Below are 19209 nucleotides of genomic sequence, written 5' to 3' on the forward strand. Positions count from 1 at the left end.
ACGTGGAATAATTAGACAAAATGCATTATATTACTCATAAAATTTAAATAAAATTATTTATACCTCTGTGATAGTTAGCAACATGCCTGAATAACCTATGCACCAGCAGAGAGCAAGCCATGTCACGTACGCGCCTAAAATTAAATCAACATAGGATGTATGAACTGAGTCGATAGTGTACCTATATGAAAATTCCAATTAAGTAGGTATATAAAGTGCACAGGCTTGTATAATTGGTCAGACAACATTTAAACGTCGTCTCTAACAGTTTATTAAAAACATGTGGTCACTTGTAAGTACACTACAAGTTTGTTCAGATATATTAACTATATATTTATACTCTTATTATTTTATCCATCAAAAATATGAAAATTTAAAAAATTTACCATAAACTCACTGTAACAAAAAATATGTTCTAAATAAGCATATTTTTTATTCCAGCGAGTGTATTTTGTTACTAATTATGAAATTTTCTTGTCGCAATTACTTAATTAATGGCTTTACTTTCTATAAACAAAGACCCAGTTCGATTCTTGATCGAGATAATTAGGAAGAAACTTTTCTAATATGACCTGGTCTATATGTTTTATTTAATTTAATTCATAGCATCAATTAATAGAATATTCTTTATTGGCTATTGGTATGAAGGGCTTATTCTATTTGTTACAGATATTCTTTGCTTTACTGTCAGCAGCTACTGCTAAACCACGTCCAGGAGGACTTATTTCACCATGGAGTGCTCCTTCTGTAAGTATTTAGAAAATCTCAACAAATTTTATTGAAAAATTTAACCCTCCGACAGGATTCGAATACTGTATCCCTTACCATCGATAACGTGCCTTACCAATTAATACCACATAAGCTGATGCATACTGAATATTGATTAATGCAAAAAAAATCTCAAGAATATCATAAGGCAAAACTGGTCAGGTAGCGTAAACATTAATTCATATTTTTTTATCACAAAATATAGAAAAACACACTAATAAATAGTCTTATTAAAACTACTAATAATAATACTAAATTCTTTATTAAGGTTACCAAGACTCGCACTAAGTTTTGTTTCTAATACCAAGAGTAGTTGATTGTTTAACAATAATGGTTTCATATGTGAAATTACTTTCCACATTAAAAAATCTAAAATCCTTTTTAATACGACGAGGAATTGGCCAAGATGTCTAAAATAAGAGAATCAGGGCAAAAAAAAATTACATATTATTCAATTTGAGGGAAATAATTTTCAAGTTCTTTTTTTAAGTTTAGTTTTATATGTATAAAATAATAACGTGTTTGAACTAATATTATTATTAAAAATGTGACAGTACTCACCAGTGAGTGTAGTCCAGCAGCCGACGGTGGCGGTGGCCCAGCCGGCGGTGGTCGCGCAACCTTACGTACACGCCGCTCCGGTCATCGCCAAACCGGCCGCCACTAGCTATGCTTCCTTCCAACAGGTAACCACCTCATCATCTACTAAATACCGCTGTAATTCTGAATCTGTTCAGACAATATTCCCCCCAAAATACACATTTTGCAGTTTTGTATTTTTTTAATTTTATCAATAGTCCTCCAAAAAATAAGTACTGTCACGTTGATCTCCACTTTTTAAATTAACACATACCAGCATTATGGCGATGATAAGGTAATCATCATCTACATTTTTTCTTAAGATGTTAATTAAGAAAACATTCCCTTTGATGACAAACGGCATGCATAAGGAGAGGAAGTCTGTAAGCATGTTTCTGATCTAATAATAGAAGTCAAATGTCTCTCGGATCCTATCATTTAACCTACCTTAACTAAATTATCCTTATCCTAATAACACACGGTTCTTAATTATATACTCATAATTTCATCATCATCTATCTTTACGTTAAATCCTTTTCGGAGTAGTTCGACCCACGTAGCAATTAGTCTTTATATTGACGTCGATTTTTAGCACTAACCTTAAAATGATTAAAATCTGACATTTACTTTGAGTCGCAGACGTCACCTTGCTACCTAGAGGCAACACCGACATCTACATGCCTCTATAATCCTCTATTCTTACATAAAAATATAACGTTTGAATTCCAGATCGTCCACCCAGTATCAGTGGCTCAACCAGTGGTCCACGCCGCTCCCGTGATATCTCAACCGGTCGTACATGCTCCGATCGTATCCCAACCGGTCGTGCAAACAGTTGCGCAACCAGTTGTACAAGCTCCCATTATTCAGCAACCAGTCGTGCAAGCGCCCATTATCCAGCAACCAGTCGTGCAAACCATAGCACAACCCGTCGTCCAAAAGTATCTATCGGTCGGCTCGGTCGGCCACGGGTGGTAAATGACAACCATAGACATGGATTTAAATAGATCTTGCAACTACATATACTTTGCGTGTCAATATATTTCTTTCCAAGGTTTAAAAAATGCCTAAAAATCTATTTGGAATGCAATTAAATTTTTGTAAAAAAACAGGTGCAAATAATTGACAATAAAACATTACAGATGGTATTTATAAGATAATTTGGTGTAAAAGGCCATTTTTAGTTATTGTAACATCATAATAACTAGAAAAAATTTAGCACACATAGTTTTCATATACATCAAAGTATTTGCATAGTCTGTCTCTATCTATGTCTGTGTTAAAATTTATCACTGCCGATTGTAAATAATTGTTTTATTTATACGTTGAGATCATGTCCGTGATGTTGTTGTGAGGCCAATAAATTATTTTATCATCCATTTTGTATTTTTTTTTTGCCTAAATTCACGATCGGGACTTAAAGTGGCGCGATCACATAACAGTACCTACATATCACAATTCAATATCCCATTCCGCCAAATCTATTTAAGCTTTTAGAAGTTATGATACATAAAGAAACTCGTGACTTATAAAAATTGCAATGATGCATCTATTAAATGGTGATCCTTTCTTAAAACATTCTATTTAGTGATAGAAAATTATTTTTGGATACATACAAGACGTACGAATTCACGCGGGATATACGAGTATATGATACTCTATTATGATAGAATAATATATATATATATATATATATATATATATATATATATATATATATATATATATATATCCAGTCAATATTCCAGTAATTGGCTGATATTTTGTTCAAAGCTACAAGTAACTTTTTGCCCGCTTATTCGTACGCATAGATTTAAGAAATAGGAAAACTAATGAATTAGATAAGAAATTAATTATTAATACGCCATTTACAAATGTTCTATCAATTGTTAATATCGTATTAAGATAAGATTATTAAATTAAACTTTCAGGAACACATCTGTAAAAAACGCATCCAATTTTATGCAGTAGTTTTTGCTTGATACAGGCAGAAAAAAATATTGTTTTAGTTTCTATTGTTCTTGTTAAGACCCCTTATATCTTTATTTCTTAAGATATAAGGTTTCTTAAGATTCTCCCATGTACAAACATTGCCTAGTTACAATTTTGTTATATTATCTAGTAAAATTCCAAATAAAATTTATCAATAGTATTAATGTCGATAATGAGTTTTATATACTACTATAGTGGTAAACAAGCATACGGCCTAAGGTAAGGGTTACCGTAACCTATGGACGCCTGTAACACCAAGAATGTCAAACGTCATTGCCGATATTTAAAAAACTTTAATACGCCCTTTTTGAAGAACCCTTTAGAGACTATCTCTAGGGAAAGCCTCGACAGGAAGGTCATTCCAAAACCTGAATGTTTGCGGGAGGAAACGTCTCTGAAACCGCATTGTCCGTGACCAGTCTGTTTCTAATATGTAAGAATGGATTCCCTGCCGATGGGGAGCGATGCGATGATGAAAAGTGGCTGTAAGCTGATCAAATAGTTCTTCAGAACACAATCCATTATATGAGTCATGTAAGTACATTTCATGGGGTCGTTATGATAATTATGATGTGACCAAGAGTGAACCTATATTTAATATTCATTATGTACATACGAATAGACCTTTTAGTGATGTTTTTACTAACACAATTATTTTGTTGAAGTCCCAAATTAACTACCTAATGATGCATACACTAAATTGCTATCGATTTTATTAATTAGATAAAAAAATAATATTTTTGTCACTATTACGTAATAATAATGTATATTGATATAATCGCTTTATATTCAAATTTATCGGGTTCATAATTACTTGAATAGATTAATCACCATGTTATAATCCCATTTCTGTAGTTACCTCTTACGACATCCTATAGATACGAATAGTAAATGGTCAACACAACGGGGCCGATTCAATGGCGCTACTTCTGTAAACTTATCTCTTAACCCAATATTTTAATTTGATATTTAATTTCCCAAAATTACTGTTTTATAGACCATTATATATTAAATTTTTAATAATTTTGATATAAGTCTATTGGAAATTTAATTATATTGGTCGTATTAATTAAAGTAGTAATTTCTGTAAGTAGATAGACAGATAGATAGATAATTTATTTACATTACTTACAGCACACAAATTACAATAAAAAAAAAGTAAAGATTTATGTTTTAAAATTTTGAAATTTTAAGTTTAGAGATATGACGCCTCAGTATCAACCCCAATGTGTATTCTTAATTTCTTACAATACAGATTGAGGCTTCTTATTATTATCTATTTTTAAACAACACGATAATCTAAAAAAAATTATTAAATACGTCACAAAACAGCCTGATACCTACTTATTAGGTACGCTAAATATGAAACCAAAACCAATGTATCGAAAGAATAACAAAAAGTCACAAACAAATATTACGGTAACACCATGCGTGTTATGACAGCAGCAGATCACATCATGCGATGAATGAAAATATCCCATAAATCGCAAACTTTATAGTTTGTTGAATCGATACTATAGTACGGAGCACATCACTAGCGATCGCGTGCTCTACGGAACATCAGGCCAACCACTATCTTGTGAATCAGCTTAACATTAAAATAACCACACTTTTAGTATAATAAAAGAAAAGTTGACGAATAAATTTTTAGATACTGAAAATTTTAATTTTTGTAATCTCGTATGTTTTCTTTGGATTTTGAAGTCTTAAAGCAGAATTATTTAAATGATCTCATCCTATTAATATTATATATGTGGAAGTTTATAACGATTTTTAATGTTTGTATGTTTTCTACTCAATTACACTTAAACCTCTGAACGGATGTGAATAACATTTAGTACATGGAGAAGTTATTCTCTTATTTAACACATAAAAAACTTTATATACTGAAGCACGCAGACAAAGTGACAAGAAACAGCTATTTTATAATAAGAAGGCGAGAACTGTAATCCAATGTCGTATTATGCTGTAATCTTTTAAAACAATTGCCTATTTTAAAAATCTTTTCACGTAGGTGATATTGATTGATATTTATTGAATATATTGTACAAATTATATATATATATAAATCCATATAATACTAAATCAAATCAGATAAATCACTTGTCAAAAAAGTCATATAAAGGAAAATCCTAAACAGTCCGTAACTTTGGACACACTACAACGAACCACATTGAATATTTTTCAGTGAACCACAACAAGGCTTCAGTAAGTCAAATGCTATGTAACTGAACGGAGTGAGCACAGAAAATATATATAAAAAAAATATTTACGACTAGTATCATAAATAAAATATTTAAAATGTTCTGATATAAAAAGATAAAAATATAAATTAAAAAAAGAACCTCGAAATGTCTCTATTTAACAGAAATTTAACTTGATTACTTTTAAAATTGATTATACTATTTTCATTCAATAAATAATTTTCAAAATGCATGCGTGGCCAGGAAGTGGTGGAGACATCATGGGACCAACGGTCGCTCGTGAGTAAAAAAAAACAGATTTAAACATCACGCATATTTATAAAAAATCTTTATAATAAATCGCATAAAATATTAAATGTTAAATAAAAAAATTATAATGAATTAAAAAATTATAACAAATTAATCCTATGACTATTACAAATGGGATGACTTGTATGGATGCAAATGTTTGTATGAATGGATATATGTTCCATAAAAAAAAACTACTGTATGGATTTGAATTAAATTTAATAAAATAAATAAATATAATAGGTTATAACCTAACATAGAAAATAGGATACTTCATAAACCGATTCATGTTGGCGAAGCCTATAAAAAAAGATACAAAGGACCTATGATGTACAATTTTGAATATTGTATAAGGAGGTAAAGTCTCTCTCTGTATAGGCACATGATTTCACAGGATCAAATCTTAACAAAGTCTAAAATAAAACGTGTATTTATAAAGACGTCGCATCTACTTCGCATGCGAATTTTTTGCTTAATATCTTATATTTCAGACATATATCCCTCACTAGTATCCGGCCACTATATACCGATAGTGCAGACGAGGTTACCATTCCATTTTCACCTATTAAGCTAAGGCCGTCACTAAATGTAAGAGTAAATTTAAAGTGACTTAGTGTATTTAAAAATAAATTTAATGAAGCTTATTTTTTATATCTAGAATATTTAGTATTATTTACGTCAAATGTCTCCATATATGTATGGATCAAACCAATGAAAATTCAAACTCACCATATATTGTAATCTATTTGCAAATTATAGCCAACATTTTAAGGTCTCAAATCTAAAAATTTCATTAATTTTTAGTCGCAGTATGTGGTTTTGTCTCTACCGTTAGAGCATGTTTTATTCTTTGAAAATATTAATTAAAATAAATTACTTGACCAGCCTGGATTACTGTCATATTAATAATATTATCAACAGCTTCAAAAAGAAGAATATATTCACATTGTCTGTATTTTTTTATCTCTGTTACCTCATAATTCCCTCAGCTGGTTTAGAACCAATTTGTAAATTCCTTTTTTTATCTTTTTTTTTTTATACTTACAGATTAGCCCTATAGAAATTTAGCTAAAATCGGTTCAATAGTTTTTAAATCAAAATAACTGGTGTTTCCATACATGAAGACAATTTTTGTTACTACTAACATATTACTAATAACATCATTGCTATTTACAACAGGTACAGCGAGCTCTAAAATAAACACCCCTCCACTTAAAAATGGAAGCGATTTACGAGAGTCAGGCTACTTGATAGCTGTCGGCTCAAGAACTGCTAGGTTAGTGGTGTTTTTACTTAATCTATAAAATGAAAAATTTCGACTTATCCCAGTTTTACTCCAACTCTTTTGATATCAGGATTGCATTACCTAGAAATTAAACTAAAATAGATTAGAGAATATAAAAAAAAAGTATATAAAGTGCACTTACTGTTACATTCCAACACACATAGAAATACATAATATTCGTAGCATATGTACACCTATAGTTGCAGTGAAGTCAAAAAAAAATTAAACTCACCATTTATTTTTATAACTATAATAAATAACAATATAAAAAAGTGAAGAAAGGATTCTATGGCTTGAATTTTTAACGCAATCTACTCGTATTAAACACTAGCTGTTCCCCGCGACTTCGTCCGCGTTTTCGTGGTTTTTCGTAAAATAAGTAGCCTATGTCCTTCCTCACGGTTCAGTGGTTTTGATGTAACAGACACATTCACTGCTCTGCTCCTATTGATTGTAGCATGATGAGAAGTATACTATAACCTGCCCAGGATGAAGAATAATTGTACCAAGTTTCGTTAAAATCCGTCAACTAGTTTTTGTTTCTATAACGAACATACAGACAGATAGACAAAAATTTTACTGATCGCATTTTTGGCATCAGTATCGTTCACTACCCCACTGATACCTGACCTGACTGATACTGACCACACCTCCTGATAATTATTTTGGAAATATATTTTATGTACAGAATTGACTTCTGTACAGATTTATTATAAATATAGATAAGTATAACATTCAGCACTAATGCTCAACTTTATTTTCAGATTTCGACGGAGACATATGAACAAAATGTTACTATTATTATTAGCTACATTAATTGCCTTATTATTTATAGCGTTATTAGTTTTTATAATTTTATGTAAGTACATTTATAATAATATTTATGTTTAACTAATATTTTTCGTGTCATAATTGTTATTTTTTACAATAGTAATAATATAATAATTATTAGGATTCATAATAGCAAAATACGTGCATAATATTAAAATTAATTTCCATCTCCATAGACAGTCGACTTCTATTTACCATTCCTTATTCGGAGCATTCTTGTTCGAAATCTAGCAACAATGGCTAGGTCTGGATATTTTTCTTCTTATAGTATTATTCTATCATCTAATTTTCGCACACATACATTTTGAAAACAGCAAATTCCCTAAGTCAAATACAATATTTACAAATATACCAAATTTCACGACAAATTGAGACGTGAAATGCCGCGACCTAATCTCACTTTCATATTTTGATCTTTCAAAGAACTGTTTTATATTTGAAATTTAAATAAAAAAAATATGCTCACGACTATATTTTACATTATATTATGTTAATTTGTTTTCTATTTATCAGATGTAAAGGAAAAGTTTCATAAACCAATAAGACTGTGTAAAAGCAAAGAATGCCTCCGGTCTGCCGCCAATCTAGCTCTCTCAATGGACAAGAACGCAAATCCTTGTGATGACTTTTATCAGGTGTGTGTTAACAAAATAAAAGCAAGTAATGCCTAGTTTTAACATGATATTATTAATAAAGTTATTATATACTATTAATATTATGAATACATTATTAATATAATTAATGATCATAATAATAGATCATTTAATGTATGCAATTTATATTTCGTGCATTTGAATGTTTGCCAAGTTCCATGCATATATCTACATTTTCTTCCTTTCTTACTAAAATTAAGTTGAATTTTATCTATTATATAAGTATGTCTAAACTTTTCTACATATACTATACATAAGTAAGGTTATTAAAGTACATATTAACGAGTTTAGTACATCGCAGTTTGTATGCGGCAACTGGGCACAAGACCATCCGCGTCCAGATGCGTACCGTTCGTACGACTGGTTCAGAGACAAACAGAGCAAAGTGTACGCATTAGTGCGGGACTTCCTCGCTAAGAACATCAGTGATCAGCCACTGCCAGTGCAGCAAGCTAAAGATTTGTACACTGCTTGTATGGATACCGGTATGTTAGAACTATAATTAAATACATCGAATTTCCACTAAACATTTACACCAATAATTCCTCATGTATTATTTACACATTTACTAGCTTTACCGGCAATTTAGACTTCATGATCGATATAATAATGTTAATTGATTGAAATAAAAATAGCCTATGTCCTTCTTCTTTATCAAATTTAATAAAAATAAATCTAAGATCTAATACCTCAGATTCTCTGAAACAAATTTCATCCAAACTGACTCAAGAAATAGACAATAGATACAACGCAATTTGGCAATGATAATATTAAATAAAAATATTACAAAAATATATTTTTATATTTATAAATTTATCTATAAATGATATAATAATTAGATTTATCTAGCTATTATATATATATATATATATATATATATATATATATATATATATATATATATATATATATATATATTAATATTTAACTTAAAAGTACACTTGCTGTTTTAATAACTATCTCATAAATTTATATCAAGAAAATATTTATATAGGTATTTGTATAGTATTGTAAGATATATGGAATATTTTAATACAAATGCCCAGTTTTAAAATAAGGACATAATTTTATGCATTTCCATTTTTCAGAAAAACTAGACAAGCTTAGATTGAAACCAGTCTTGAAAATTTTAGATACCTTAGATTTGCCTCACTATCCTACTTATATAAATTTGACTGAAGATTTTGACTATTCCACTTACAACTTCAACTGGCTAGATACAGTAATCAAAATCAAAACTCAATTAGGAATGGACGTCCTGATTGGTTTTGACATATTCACAGATCCTAAAAATTCCTCAATTTATAGACTTGTAATGGGATCGCCAGAGACTACAAATCCTTTTCCAAGGTAAGTAAAGAAAGTTTATTAGTACATACATTATATTTTATTATACGAGTTATTGAAATATATGTAAATAGTGTTATAGATTACACAAACATTTTAACTAAAACAATTTAATTTACACTAAAAAAATTACATAGAAATTTTATTTTTGTATTAAGGATGCCAATAAAAATAACCATATTATTTATTTAAATATTTACTCATTTTTAGCATGCATAACGACAAAAAGAAACATATTGGATATAAAAATAAAAGACCATTTAAGATACTGACAGATGATGTAGTTCTAGACGAAACATTTGTATTAAATAATGAACAAGTAGATAATGGAGAAGAAAAGAAGAAAGGAGACGATGAGAAAACAGAACATATATACAAATTATTCTATGCTGAACTAATGAAACTATTCGTTATAGAAACGGGTGAAATAAAAGATTCAAAAATAGGTGAAGTTGAATTAGATCAGAACATTATTTTGACTGCAAATGAATATTTTATGATTTACAACGATGTGTATGAGGTATTTTGTAAAAGCAATATTTATTTCTAAATATATCTCAATTTAACTCTAATATGGCATTAGATTAACCTGAGAACATTACATCTAATTAATTAATATTAGACTTATAAATATCATGTTTGGGTTATTAAAAAATGAGTATCACTTGCTTCCACATAAAAGCCGAACGATCGGTATCCTACAACAGAGAGAAACTTTTAATGTCATTAGTTGCCACTCTTATATAAGTAATCATAATAGTATCTCTAAAAACCAAAACCAATACATGTAACGATATACGATAATTTTTAATGTTTTGTTCGTTCTAATAATTTTTTATAGTTTGTTCTATTAAAATAAATTATTAAAAGCAATTTTTTATTCATAGTTTCAGCATTAATATTTTTTTGAAATGAATATAAATTGAATGGCCCGGATATCCTATCTTACTGGTAGAAATATTTGAAAAACTATTTCGTTTAATATATTTAACCTATATATTTTTTAGCTAGAAACCAACAATGATACAGAAATTGACAGCGATGACTTTTTGCACATACCAGAATATACTGTCGATGAAATACAAACACACACCGACATGATAGTTGAAAACAACAATGGCACAGCACAGCCCATATGGAAGGAATATTTAGAAGGAGTTTTTTGTATTAGTAATGTGACTCTAAACTTTGAAACAGATAAAATTCTCATATCTGAGTCCGACATGAAATATCTGGGCCTAATTGCAGCGTACCTTTCTAATACACCTCCGGTTGTTATTGAGCTTTATATTTGGGTAAAGGTAAGTTATAATACGAGGAAACCAACTCAAAAAATTGTTTATAAACAATGTTTAGAGCTAAGTATTCCTTTAAATTATTTAAAACTATAAAAAGTTACTTAAAAACAGCACTAATTTTCAACTTTTCAGTTTCGAAGAATTTTTATACATACTTTTAGCCAAATGGTAATTAAACTAAATAATGGCTATAGTGTTTGTAAAAGATTTTTTTTTAATTGATTTGAAACAAGTTTTAAACGATTTCAAAAAAGAGAAGGTTGTCATGTTGTATGTATTTTTTTCACAAGATCTTCGCCAATTCTGAACTGACTTTGATGATTTTGCAATCTAAATTGCCATTGTCACGAAAGAAGTCGTTATTGTTTGTAAAACCTATTATATTATTAAATTTATACCTATCACAATACATACATCACAGGTGGTAGAAGTAATGGCTGCACACACGACAAAGGAGCTGAGATTGTTGTACCAACGTTCATATGATGACATGCGAACCCACCGTCCAGAGTCACCGTCACCACCTCGCAGTCTACAGTGCGCCAGCGCAGTCAATGATCTAATGGGAATGGCTATATCATACGCTATTGTTGATCCTCACTTCCATAATTTCACCAGACCTAAGGTACCTTATCGGATCTCACAAATTTTGCATTAAAAAAATATATCAGGATTAATCGAGAAGAAAATTGTAATAAGGATTTATTAAAGTATTTATAAAGAAACAAATGATAGTTACTCGCAGCTTTAAATACCTAAAGTTTATAATGACATAACAAACCAGGTTTCTAAAAAATATCTAGGAGATATCTTTAGACAATGAATGTGACTACAAGTATAATCTCTAATGTCTTCATCGTAGATCAAAATGTGGGATCTCAAACTTTGAATTTTCATCGAAACAATGACTAAGCATCCATAGAGCCAAACATGCATAAAAATTGTTCAACATATCTTACTTGGAAATTATAAGAATTTAAGTACATATAAATAATAAATAATTCCCAAGTTCAACAACAATCTTTCTAGCATTACGTGCATATTAATACTGTTATAATAATATCTTAAGCATTAATTTATTTAAAATATAATTTAATTTTAGATCCAAATAATGCTCGATGAAATAAAAAACGCCTTAGCACATTTAGTCGGTAAAACAAAATGGATGGATGACGACACAAAATTAGCTACTTATCAGAAAATAATACAAATGAAAACCTTAATTGGGTTTCCGGATTGGTTCTATGAAGAAGGAAGACTAGAAGAGTTCTATGAAGGCATAGAAGTAAACACTGATACACATTTAGATAATATGATAAATATAATTCAAGTGAAAATTAAGAAAGTATTGAATAAATTTCGTAATGGAAACAATTATACATGGGCGACAGATCCAACGGAAGTAAATGCTTATCATACATTTCAAGAAAATACAATAAGTAAGACCATAATATTATATACACTAAGCTTTGCATAAAAGTAATATAATATTTCATATTATACAATTATCGGGTATTCATAGACATATAATCCAAATCATAATTATTATGTGGCTGCAAGAAAAAAGAATATTGTCATTCTTTGTGAAACCACTTTTAAAAAATATTATACTTAATACTATACTTGCATCCCAATTTATTATTGTAAAATATTTGTATGACCAATAACCAGTTTTATCCTACAAAACATTTTTATCATAAAAATGTTATAATTATAATAATTTTACCCGCTATAGGTATACTATAACAGAATATTTCCTAATAAACTATTTCATATTAATTATCCTTGGACGCAGCTGTACCTATGGTGATGTTACAGTATCCATTTTTTAATTTAGGACTTGAGTAAGTAATTTATTTATATCCTAAATTTTGAGAAGTGAGGAATAATATAAATGTAATTTTTATTTATAATTCCTACAGTTCCCTCAATTACGGTTCTTTGGGAACAGTACTTGGTCATGAAGTAACACACGGCTTTGATAATTTCGGTAAGTAGTCCATGATCCATTAATCTCCAAAAAATACACCTAGCATATTGAATTTTTTGATATGTTAGAAAAGTTATCTATTCATTTTATCCATTGCTTTTTTTTTAATGATTTTATTATCCACCATATTTATTGTTGTGGAATACAAGCCACATATTTTATTTATAGTTTTTTTGTTATTATTTAGTAAATTTGACATTTATTTATTTATTTAAGGAACACGCAACTCTATTGTTTTCTTTTTTGGCTTCTCTTCACGGCTCTAATCTTCTAAGTTCCTTCTATTAATATACATATATTTCCAATTTCTTAACTTGTCCGTGCGAAACACTAAAAACGCTAAATTTCTTTACAATTGGTCGAACCGTTAAAGTAATATATTATTCAACTTTCACATTTTTCTGCTACCGATTGCATACTAGAGACTATTCAAAATTTTATCTTGTTACAATATTTATACAATGAGCAGAAAGAGCTTCGACCTTAATTATTTCCCGTGATTATCATCTTAAACCTTGTAAACCTGTATTTTTTGTAACCAGTGACCATTTAATATTAATTTATGACTTCAGGTCGTCAATTCGACAAAAATGGCAATCTTCTACCGTGGTGGACAAACGACACCATAGACTCATTCGTGAACATGACTCAATGCTTTATCGATCAGTACTCAGCTTATTATCTACCAGAATTAGATGAATATGTAAGTACCATTATTAAAACGTATAGAAGCTATATCGTATTGATTTCAGTAATTTGGCCTTGAATTGGAAATTTAAAGTGGTCCATATTTGTTTCATTTGTACATATTATAAATTAAAGACATACAAACATCAGTACGAACTCTAGGCTTAGAAATTATTCGTACTTATGATCCTATTTATACATACTTATATTTTATATTTTCCATTGGACAACCCGGCTGCTTGTAACAATTTCCAATCGTCTATGTAAACCTAAGTAAACAATTTCATAAGAGGAATTACGTATATTTTCAGTTAGACGGCAAAAAGACTTTAGGAGAGAATATTGCCGATAACGGAGGCGTAAGAGAAGCATTGCTGGCACTAAAACGTCACTTACATATGTATGGTCCTGAAGAAAAACTGCCTGGCTTTGAGCATATGACTTCGGAACAGTTATTCTTCTTATCTTACGGAAATGTATGTACCGTTATTATTATTGAAGATAAATTAATTCTAGATTAATTACTAAACGATGCTAGCTATTATCTAGTAAATAGAATTTAAAAAATTAAGAAAATATAACTTATAACAATATATGGTTATTATTTCCATCTCATACAAAACATATAATATAAAATCGATTAAAAACAGAGCATTTCATATATGAAATTGATTTTTAATGACTATCGGCTTCACAATTCTAAATTAAGACCTGCAGAATACTTTATCATTCATGCTGCTTTTCAGTTATGGTGTGGAGTTTCTACCAGGGACTCCTTAGAAGCTGATCTAAACGATGAGCACTCGCCTCAGAAATTCAGAGCTCGGGGTGCGTTGCAGAACAATGAAGAATTTGCCAAAGCCTGGCACTGTCCTCCCGGTTCTCCAATGAATCCCACTAAAAGATGCATAATTTTCTAAATAAATACAACCTATAATTCCAGTTTCCCATTGTTTGTGGTTAATTAAAAGAAACCTTCTCACTATGTGTGGGATACATTTGGTGCCTACCTATAGATATTTTTATAGTTAATTAAAATTATCTCTGACATTAAACTCTTTACTTAATCTATGAGTGAGTTCTGTGTTGTGAAAATATAAATATCCAGCATCTTGCCTATTATAATATAAGATCAAATATTCATTTTTATAAAATAAAAAAGTCTTCACTGTATTCAATTTATGGTTCAATTTGTATTTCTTTGGCTAATAAAATAAAATAATTAAAATGATTTTGTTTCCATCTATTTAATTTTAATAAACAAAATAAATAGAGATACGTTTATATACAAACATATAGTGATCCAAAACTCATATAGGTATATTCTAGTATAAAGAACATCAAATAGAATTATGATAGCCAGAAATTGAATTTGATAAGCCAAGAGATGCGTAAGATATTCCGGAAGGAGGTAAACCTAATGACGTTACTGGAGCTGGCACAACTGGAGATATAGCAGGTAAAGCAGATACAGCTGGTATAGCAGAAACCGCTCCTAGTTGCACCGGTATCCGTCTCTCTATAGCAAAGGGTTGAGGCACCGCCACTGGCCTATCTACTATAACCGGCTGTGGTACCGGTACAGGTCTATCCACTTGTACTGGTACCGGGACATTAACCGGCCGGTCGACATATACCGCATGTGGAACTGGGACAGGTCGGTCAACATAAACCGGTCGATCGACTGCCACTTGCTTCTCCACCGTCACTGGCACTGGAACAGAGACCGGCACGGGTACTTTGACAGGATATGGCACTTTCTTTTCGTAATACACGGGTACTTGTTTCGTCACCTCCACCGGAACTTTGTGTACTACCGGCACTGGTACTGGTACTTGTACTGGTACGGGCACTTGTCGATCAACAGGGAATGGCACTGGCACTTGAACAGGCACTTGGACGTCCCTAGTGATTGTGCGAGTGATATATCTTGGGACTTCCTGCCTCAAAATAACTGGGTTGGGCTCTATAGCAACTGAAGTTTGTACAGCGGGAGCTGGAAGAACTGGTGCTGGCACAGACACAGGGCTTGCGGCTACTACGGCTGGCGCAGGAGACGCAATGGCTGGAGAAATCGCAGATACTGTAGGACCAATACTACCAGGTATTCCGAACGAAGGCGCAACTGCAAGACCCAACGACGATCCCAAATAAGACGATGCTCCAAATGAATTTCCATAGCCAGTTTGATAAATTCCCCGCTTTAAACCCTTTGTTGACTCTGAAGTTTCCTTTATTCCACCTTTTTCTAGAAGTTCCGATAACTTGGGTTTGTATTCAGTTTCTTTCGTTGTAGACAGCCTACTCGATATTAACAGCACCTATAAAGAAATATCAAAACAATAATTATCTAAAATTTGAGATATAAAGGTTTAATTCAAAATCACAAAAAAAAATGCTTTATTAGAGTATCGTAGTTCATATTTCATTATAAACGATACTCCACTCGATAGCATAAGTAACACATAAGTATGTCTTTATCTACCCTTCATATTTATAGAAAGGAAGATTACCTAAACAATGAAATATTAATAATTACACGTACTGGTAAAAGCAATAATTACAAAGCTTTTATGAATTAAAATGTAATACAACCAGATTACATTTCAATGTACACTCTAGATATTATTAATATCAGAAATTAGAATGCTATCAACAGACTATGTAAATTAAAAAAATGGTACACTTTTTAGAAACTACAAAATTTTTATTTTGTTGCCAAGTCACTGTGTAACTTGAAATTATCTAGATTTAAGGCTAGTGCGTTGAACACTGCAGGTGTTATACATTATATCAATGTCTACAGGCTTAGTACTCAGGTCAAGGTGAAGTCCAGTGCTCGCATGTGCTGTCATACCTTATACGTATATAGATTTAAACATATGCTAATAGGTAAAGGTACTTATAGAATCAGCGATCATCAAATAAAGTTAGACGAAGATTTTTGCGTACTCGTCAGACTTCTTATTGAAATGTTAAACCACGTAACTTTAAATCAAGAGAGTTCCTTTCAATAGAATTAATACCTACTTCATTAAATATTAAAAAGATCCACTATAAATTTATTTAATATTGGGCCAACTATAGTCATGAAAATTAAACAATCAAATAAGCATTACGTTTATTTTACTAATAATGAAATAATTTAAGAAGAAACTGGTTTACCTACTGGTAATATACAAGTAGATCTGTGCCATTGTTATGAAATAAACGGTGACAATAGGAAGAAAGAAAGAAAAAAAATATATTTATTGAAATAAACTTAGATTTAAGCATTTTTGAATAGTCATTTTTTTTTCTATTACCGCCAATTATAAATAGAATAGAATAGTATTTTATAGTATAATAACGTAATTTCAGCCAAAAAGATTTTTGAAAAGGATTAATTATATAAATAATGAATTTGATTACAAACTACTAAGCAGTATCAGATCATAAATATTACATATTCATTGTTTAATTTATTTTTATTACCATAGACGACTCCTTAAACTCCTCAATAAACTCAATCAAAATTTGCTATCGATTGATGATAACGTGAATGGATACTATAACTATCACAGACTATTGGAAATATGATAGTTCTCCATAGTGTGATATAAAAAAATTAACTCTTTTACAAGAAAGCCAATAAAATCCTTATCTACGCATTAATTTTTTTTTCCTAATAATTTACCGCTTAATAATCTAACCGCAATGAGCATCATTACATTGAGCGACGTAATGAAAAATCGGAAGTCTTGCTGCTTTATTTAACATGGAATTCGTAACCGTGTTATCGCAATTATCCAATAATATATATAACAGTCTAGAATTATGGTGTAACACTTATATCGTATTTTAGATATATGTCGCTACTATTATTTACTGTATATATGGCCTGCGGTATTGCCTACGTGTATTTTTTTTATGGGTGATAATGAAATAGTAAACCCCAGCTGCGCTGTCGGTATACACCGGCGGGGCACCAGTGAAGGATGATAGGTGAAAATGAAGCGGGTCAGTTAACCCATCGTGACGAATTCAACAAGAATTGTTCACGATGGTTTCCAGGGGGAACCACGCGGAGGTCGCCCTGATAGGGCAAATTGCTAGCAATTGGGCTGTTAAACTCTATTGCTAACAATCCCTTTCCCCCCTGCCTACGTGTATTAAAAAAGAATTAGTTAATTCACGATTATGGATTTGCATTACTTTGGTCCGTTCGTGTCTTTCATTTAAATTTATTTTAAGCGTCATTGAACAAAACGCATAAAGACGTTCTATATATATTTTTATACATGTTTATGATATTAGTAATGAGACAATTTGTTTTGAATGTATTTGAATAAAAGATACTTTCTATACAGATGGGCTATGTACTAAATGAAATATAGAATTTATCTTAGTTTTTAACTTAAACATTAAAATAAATATTTAATTAACAACCAAATTATTGATCATACAGTTAATACGATAGAATCTCTAGAGAGTATAATAAGCATAGTATATTCTGTATAATCAAAGTCAATTATTATTATTTTTTATACATTTCTACTCAATTATTATATACAATATTAAGTACATCATTCTTACCATTAAATAAACGATCAACGCCATTATTTAATTCCTAAAATGAGATCACAACAGTATCACATTACTTTACGAATCTAATCGATTGCGATCGATGGACCGAACGATTTGAAATAACTAGCTTATATGTGGCCGATTTGTGTTCCATCGATTTATATAGACGTAAGGGAACGTATCAGTTCTAAGCCGAGCGAAACGACTCGCCTGGCTCGTATAAAATTGAACGATTTTATTGAAAATCCACATTCGTGCTGTTACCTAATCGAGATGGACAGATATACAAATTGTATATGCGTGTAATAATTTATACCCTAGGTGGGTTTAAGTGAATAGACCAGATATTATGTCGCGTCCGCACCCTTATTTCTTCTTACACGAAAAAGTTATTTCTCAGTTCTTCTAAAGAACGAGTAATGTCAAAAGTACTGTCCTTAATCAATTGAGAAATAACTAGTCCCTTTTGAGTTAGAAAGAGCTTAGCCTAGATATCTACCTAAATATTGAGTTTTGATTGCAATTAAATATTAAATTAAATTTTGTATGAAAAAAGTTACTACCCAGTTTGTTTCGTTTTACCTTCAGAAAACTTTATACTAGACTAAAAAATAAGAATGATATAACTTTTTAAAATATATACTCGTAAAGGTGCCAGTAAATATAAAATTTTAGTCGTTTGGTTTAATTTATTCGTCTAATATTCATGAATTTCTTTTTC

At 30.4% G+C, this 19209-nt stretch overlaps 3 protein-coding genes across 3 annotated transcripts; 2 read left to right on the top strand and 1 right to left on the bottom strand.

Moving 5' to 3' along the window:
• Positions 1 to 222: 222 nt before the first annotated feature.
• On the top strand, positions 223 to 2726 carry LOC113513043 (serum response factor-binding protein 1-like). The gene is made up of 4 exons (XM_026897030.3): positions 223 to 292; positions 670 to 747; positions 1323 to 1454; positions 2077 to 2726. Exons 1-4 carry the CDS (start codon positions 281 to 283, stop codon positions 2323 to 2325), a joined length of 471 nt encoding a protein of 156 aa, XP_026752831.1. The 5' UTR covers positions 223 to 280; the 3' UTR covers positions 2326 to 2726.
• Positions 2727 to 5535: 2809 nt separating this feature from the next.
• On the top strand, positions 5536 to 15153 carry LOC113513045 (endothelin-converting enzyme 2-like). The gene is made up of 15 exons (XM_031911061.2): positions 5536 to 5822; positions 7011 to 7107; positions 7881 to 7975; positions 8461 to 8582; positions 8902 to 9085; positions 9689 to 9950; positions 10158 to 10467; positions 10955 to 11248; positions 11667 to 11870; positions 12348 to 12684; positions 13041 to 13089; positions 13168 to 13235; positions 13808 to 13938; positions 14234 to 14398; positions 14669 to 15153. Exons 1-15 carry the CDS (start codon positions 5771 to 5773, stop codon positions 14840 to 14842), a joined length of 2544 nt encoding a protein of 847 aa, XP_031766921.2. The 5' UTR covers positions 5536 to 5770; the 3' UTR covers positions 14843 to 15153.
• LOC113513046 (zinc finger protein 512B-like) lies at positions 15151 to 18759 on the bottom strand. The gene is made up of 2 exons (XM_031911062.2): positions 18498 to 18759; positions 15151 to 16243 (listed from the first exon to the last, which is right to left on the bottom strand). Exons 1-2 carry the CDS (start codon positions 18519 to 18521, stop codon positions 15263 to 15265), a joined length of 1005 nt encoding a protein of 334 aa, XP_031766922.2. The 5' UTR covers positions 18522 to 18759; the 3' UTR covers positions 15151 to 15262.
• Positions 18760 to 19209: the final 450 nt, after the last annotated feature.

This window comes from Galleria mellonella, unplaced genomic scaffold (genome assembly GCF_026898425.1).
Source record: "Galleria mellonella isolate WM207_F2 unplaced genomic scaffold, CSIRO_AGI_GalMel_v1 utg113, whole genome shotgun sequence".
Classification (NCBI taxonomy): domain Eukaryota; kingdom Metazoa; phylum Arthropoda; class Insecta; order Lepidoptera; family Pyralidae; genus Galleria; species Galleria mellonella.

Coding starts and splice junctions, on each gene's coding strand:
- LOC113513043 (XM_026897030.3), top strand. Junction 748..1,322: donor CACCATGGAGTGCTCCTTCT/GTAAGTATTTAG, acceptor AAAATGTGACAG/TACTCACCAGTGAGTGTAGT. Junction 1,455..2,076: donor GCTATGCTTCCTTCCAACAG/GTAACCACCTCA, acceptor TTTGAATTCCAG/ATCGTCCACCCAGTATCAGT.
- LOC113513045 (XM_031911061.2), top strand. CDS start 5,771: ATGCATGCGTGGCCAGGAAGTGGTGGAGACATCATGGGACCAACGGTC. Junction 13,090..13,167: donor TTTTTTAATTTAGGACTTGA/GTAAGTAATTTA, acceptor TAATTCCTACAG/TTCCCTCAATTACGGTTCTT. Junction 13,236..13,807: donor ACACGGCTTTGATAATTTCG/GTAAGTAGTCCA, acceptor TTATGACTTCAG/GTCGTCAATTCGACAAAAAT.
- LOC113513046 (XM_031911062.2), bottom strand. CDS start 18,521: ATGGCGTTGATCGTTTATTTAATG. Junction 16,244..18,497: donor CGTTGATCGTTTATTTAATG/GTAAGAATGATG, acceptor ATTTCTTTATAG/GTGCTGTTAATATCGAGTAG.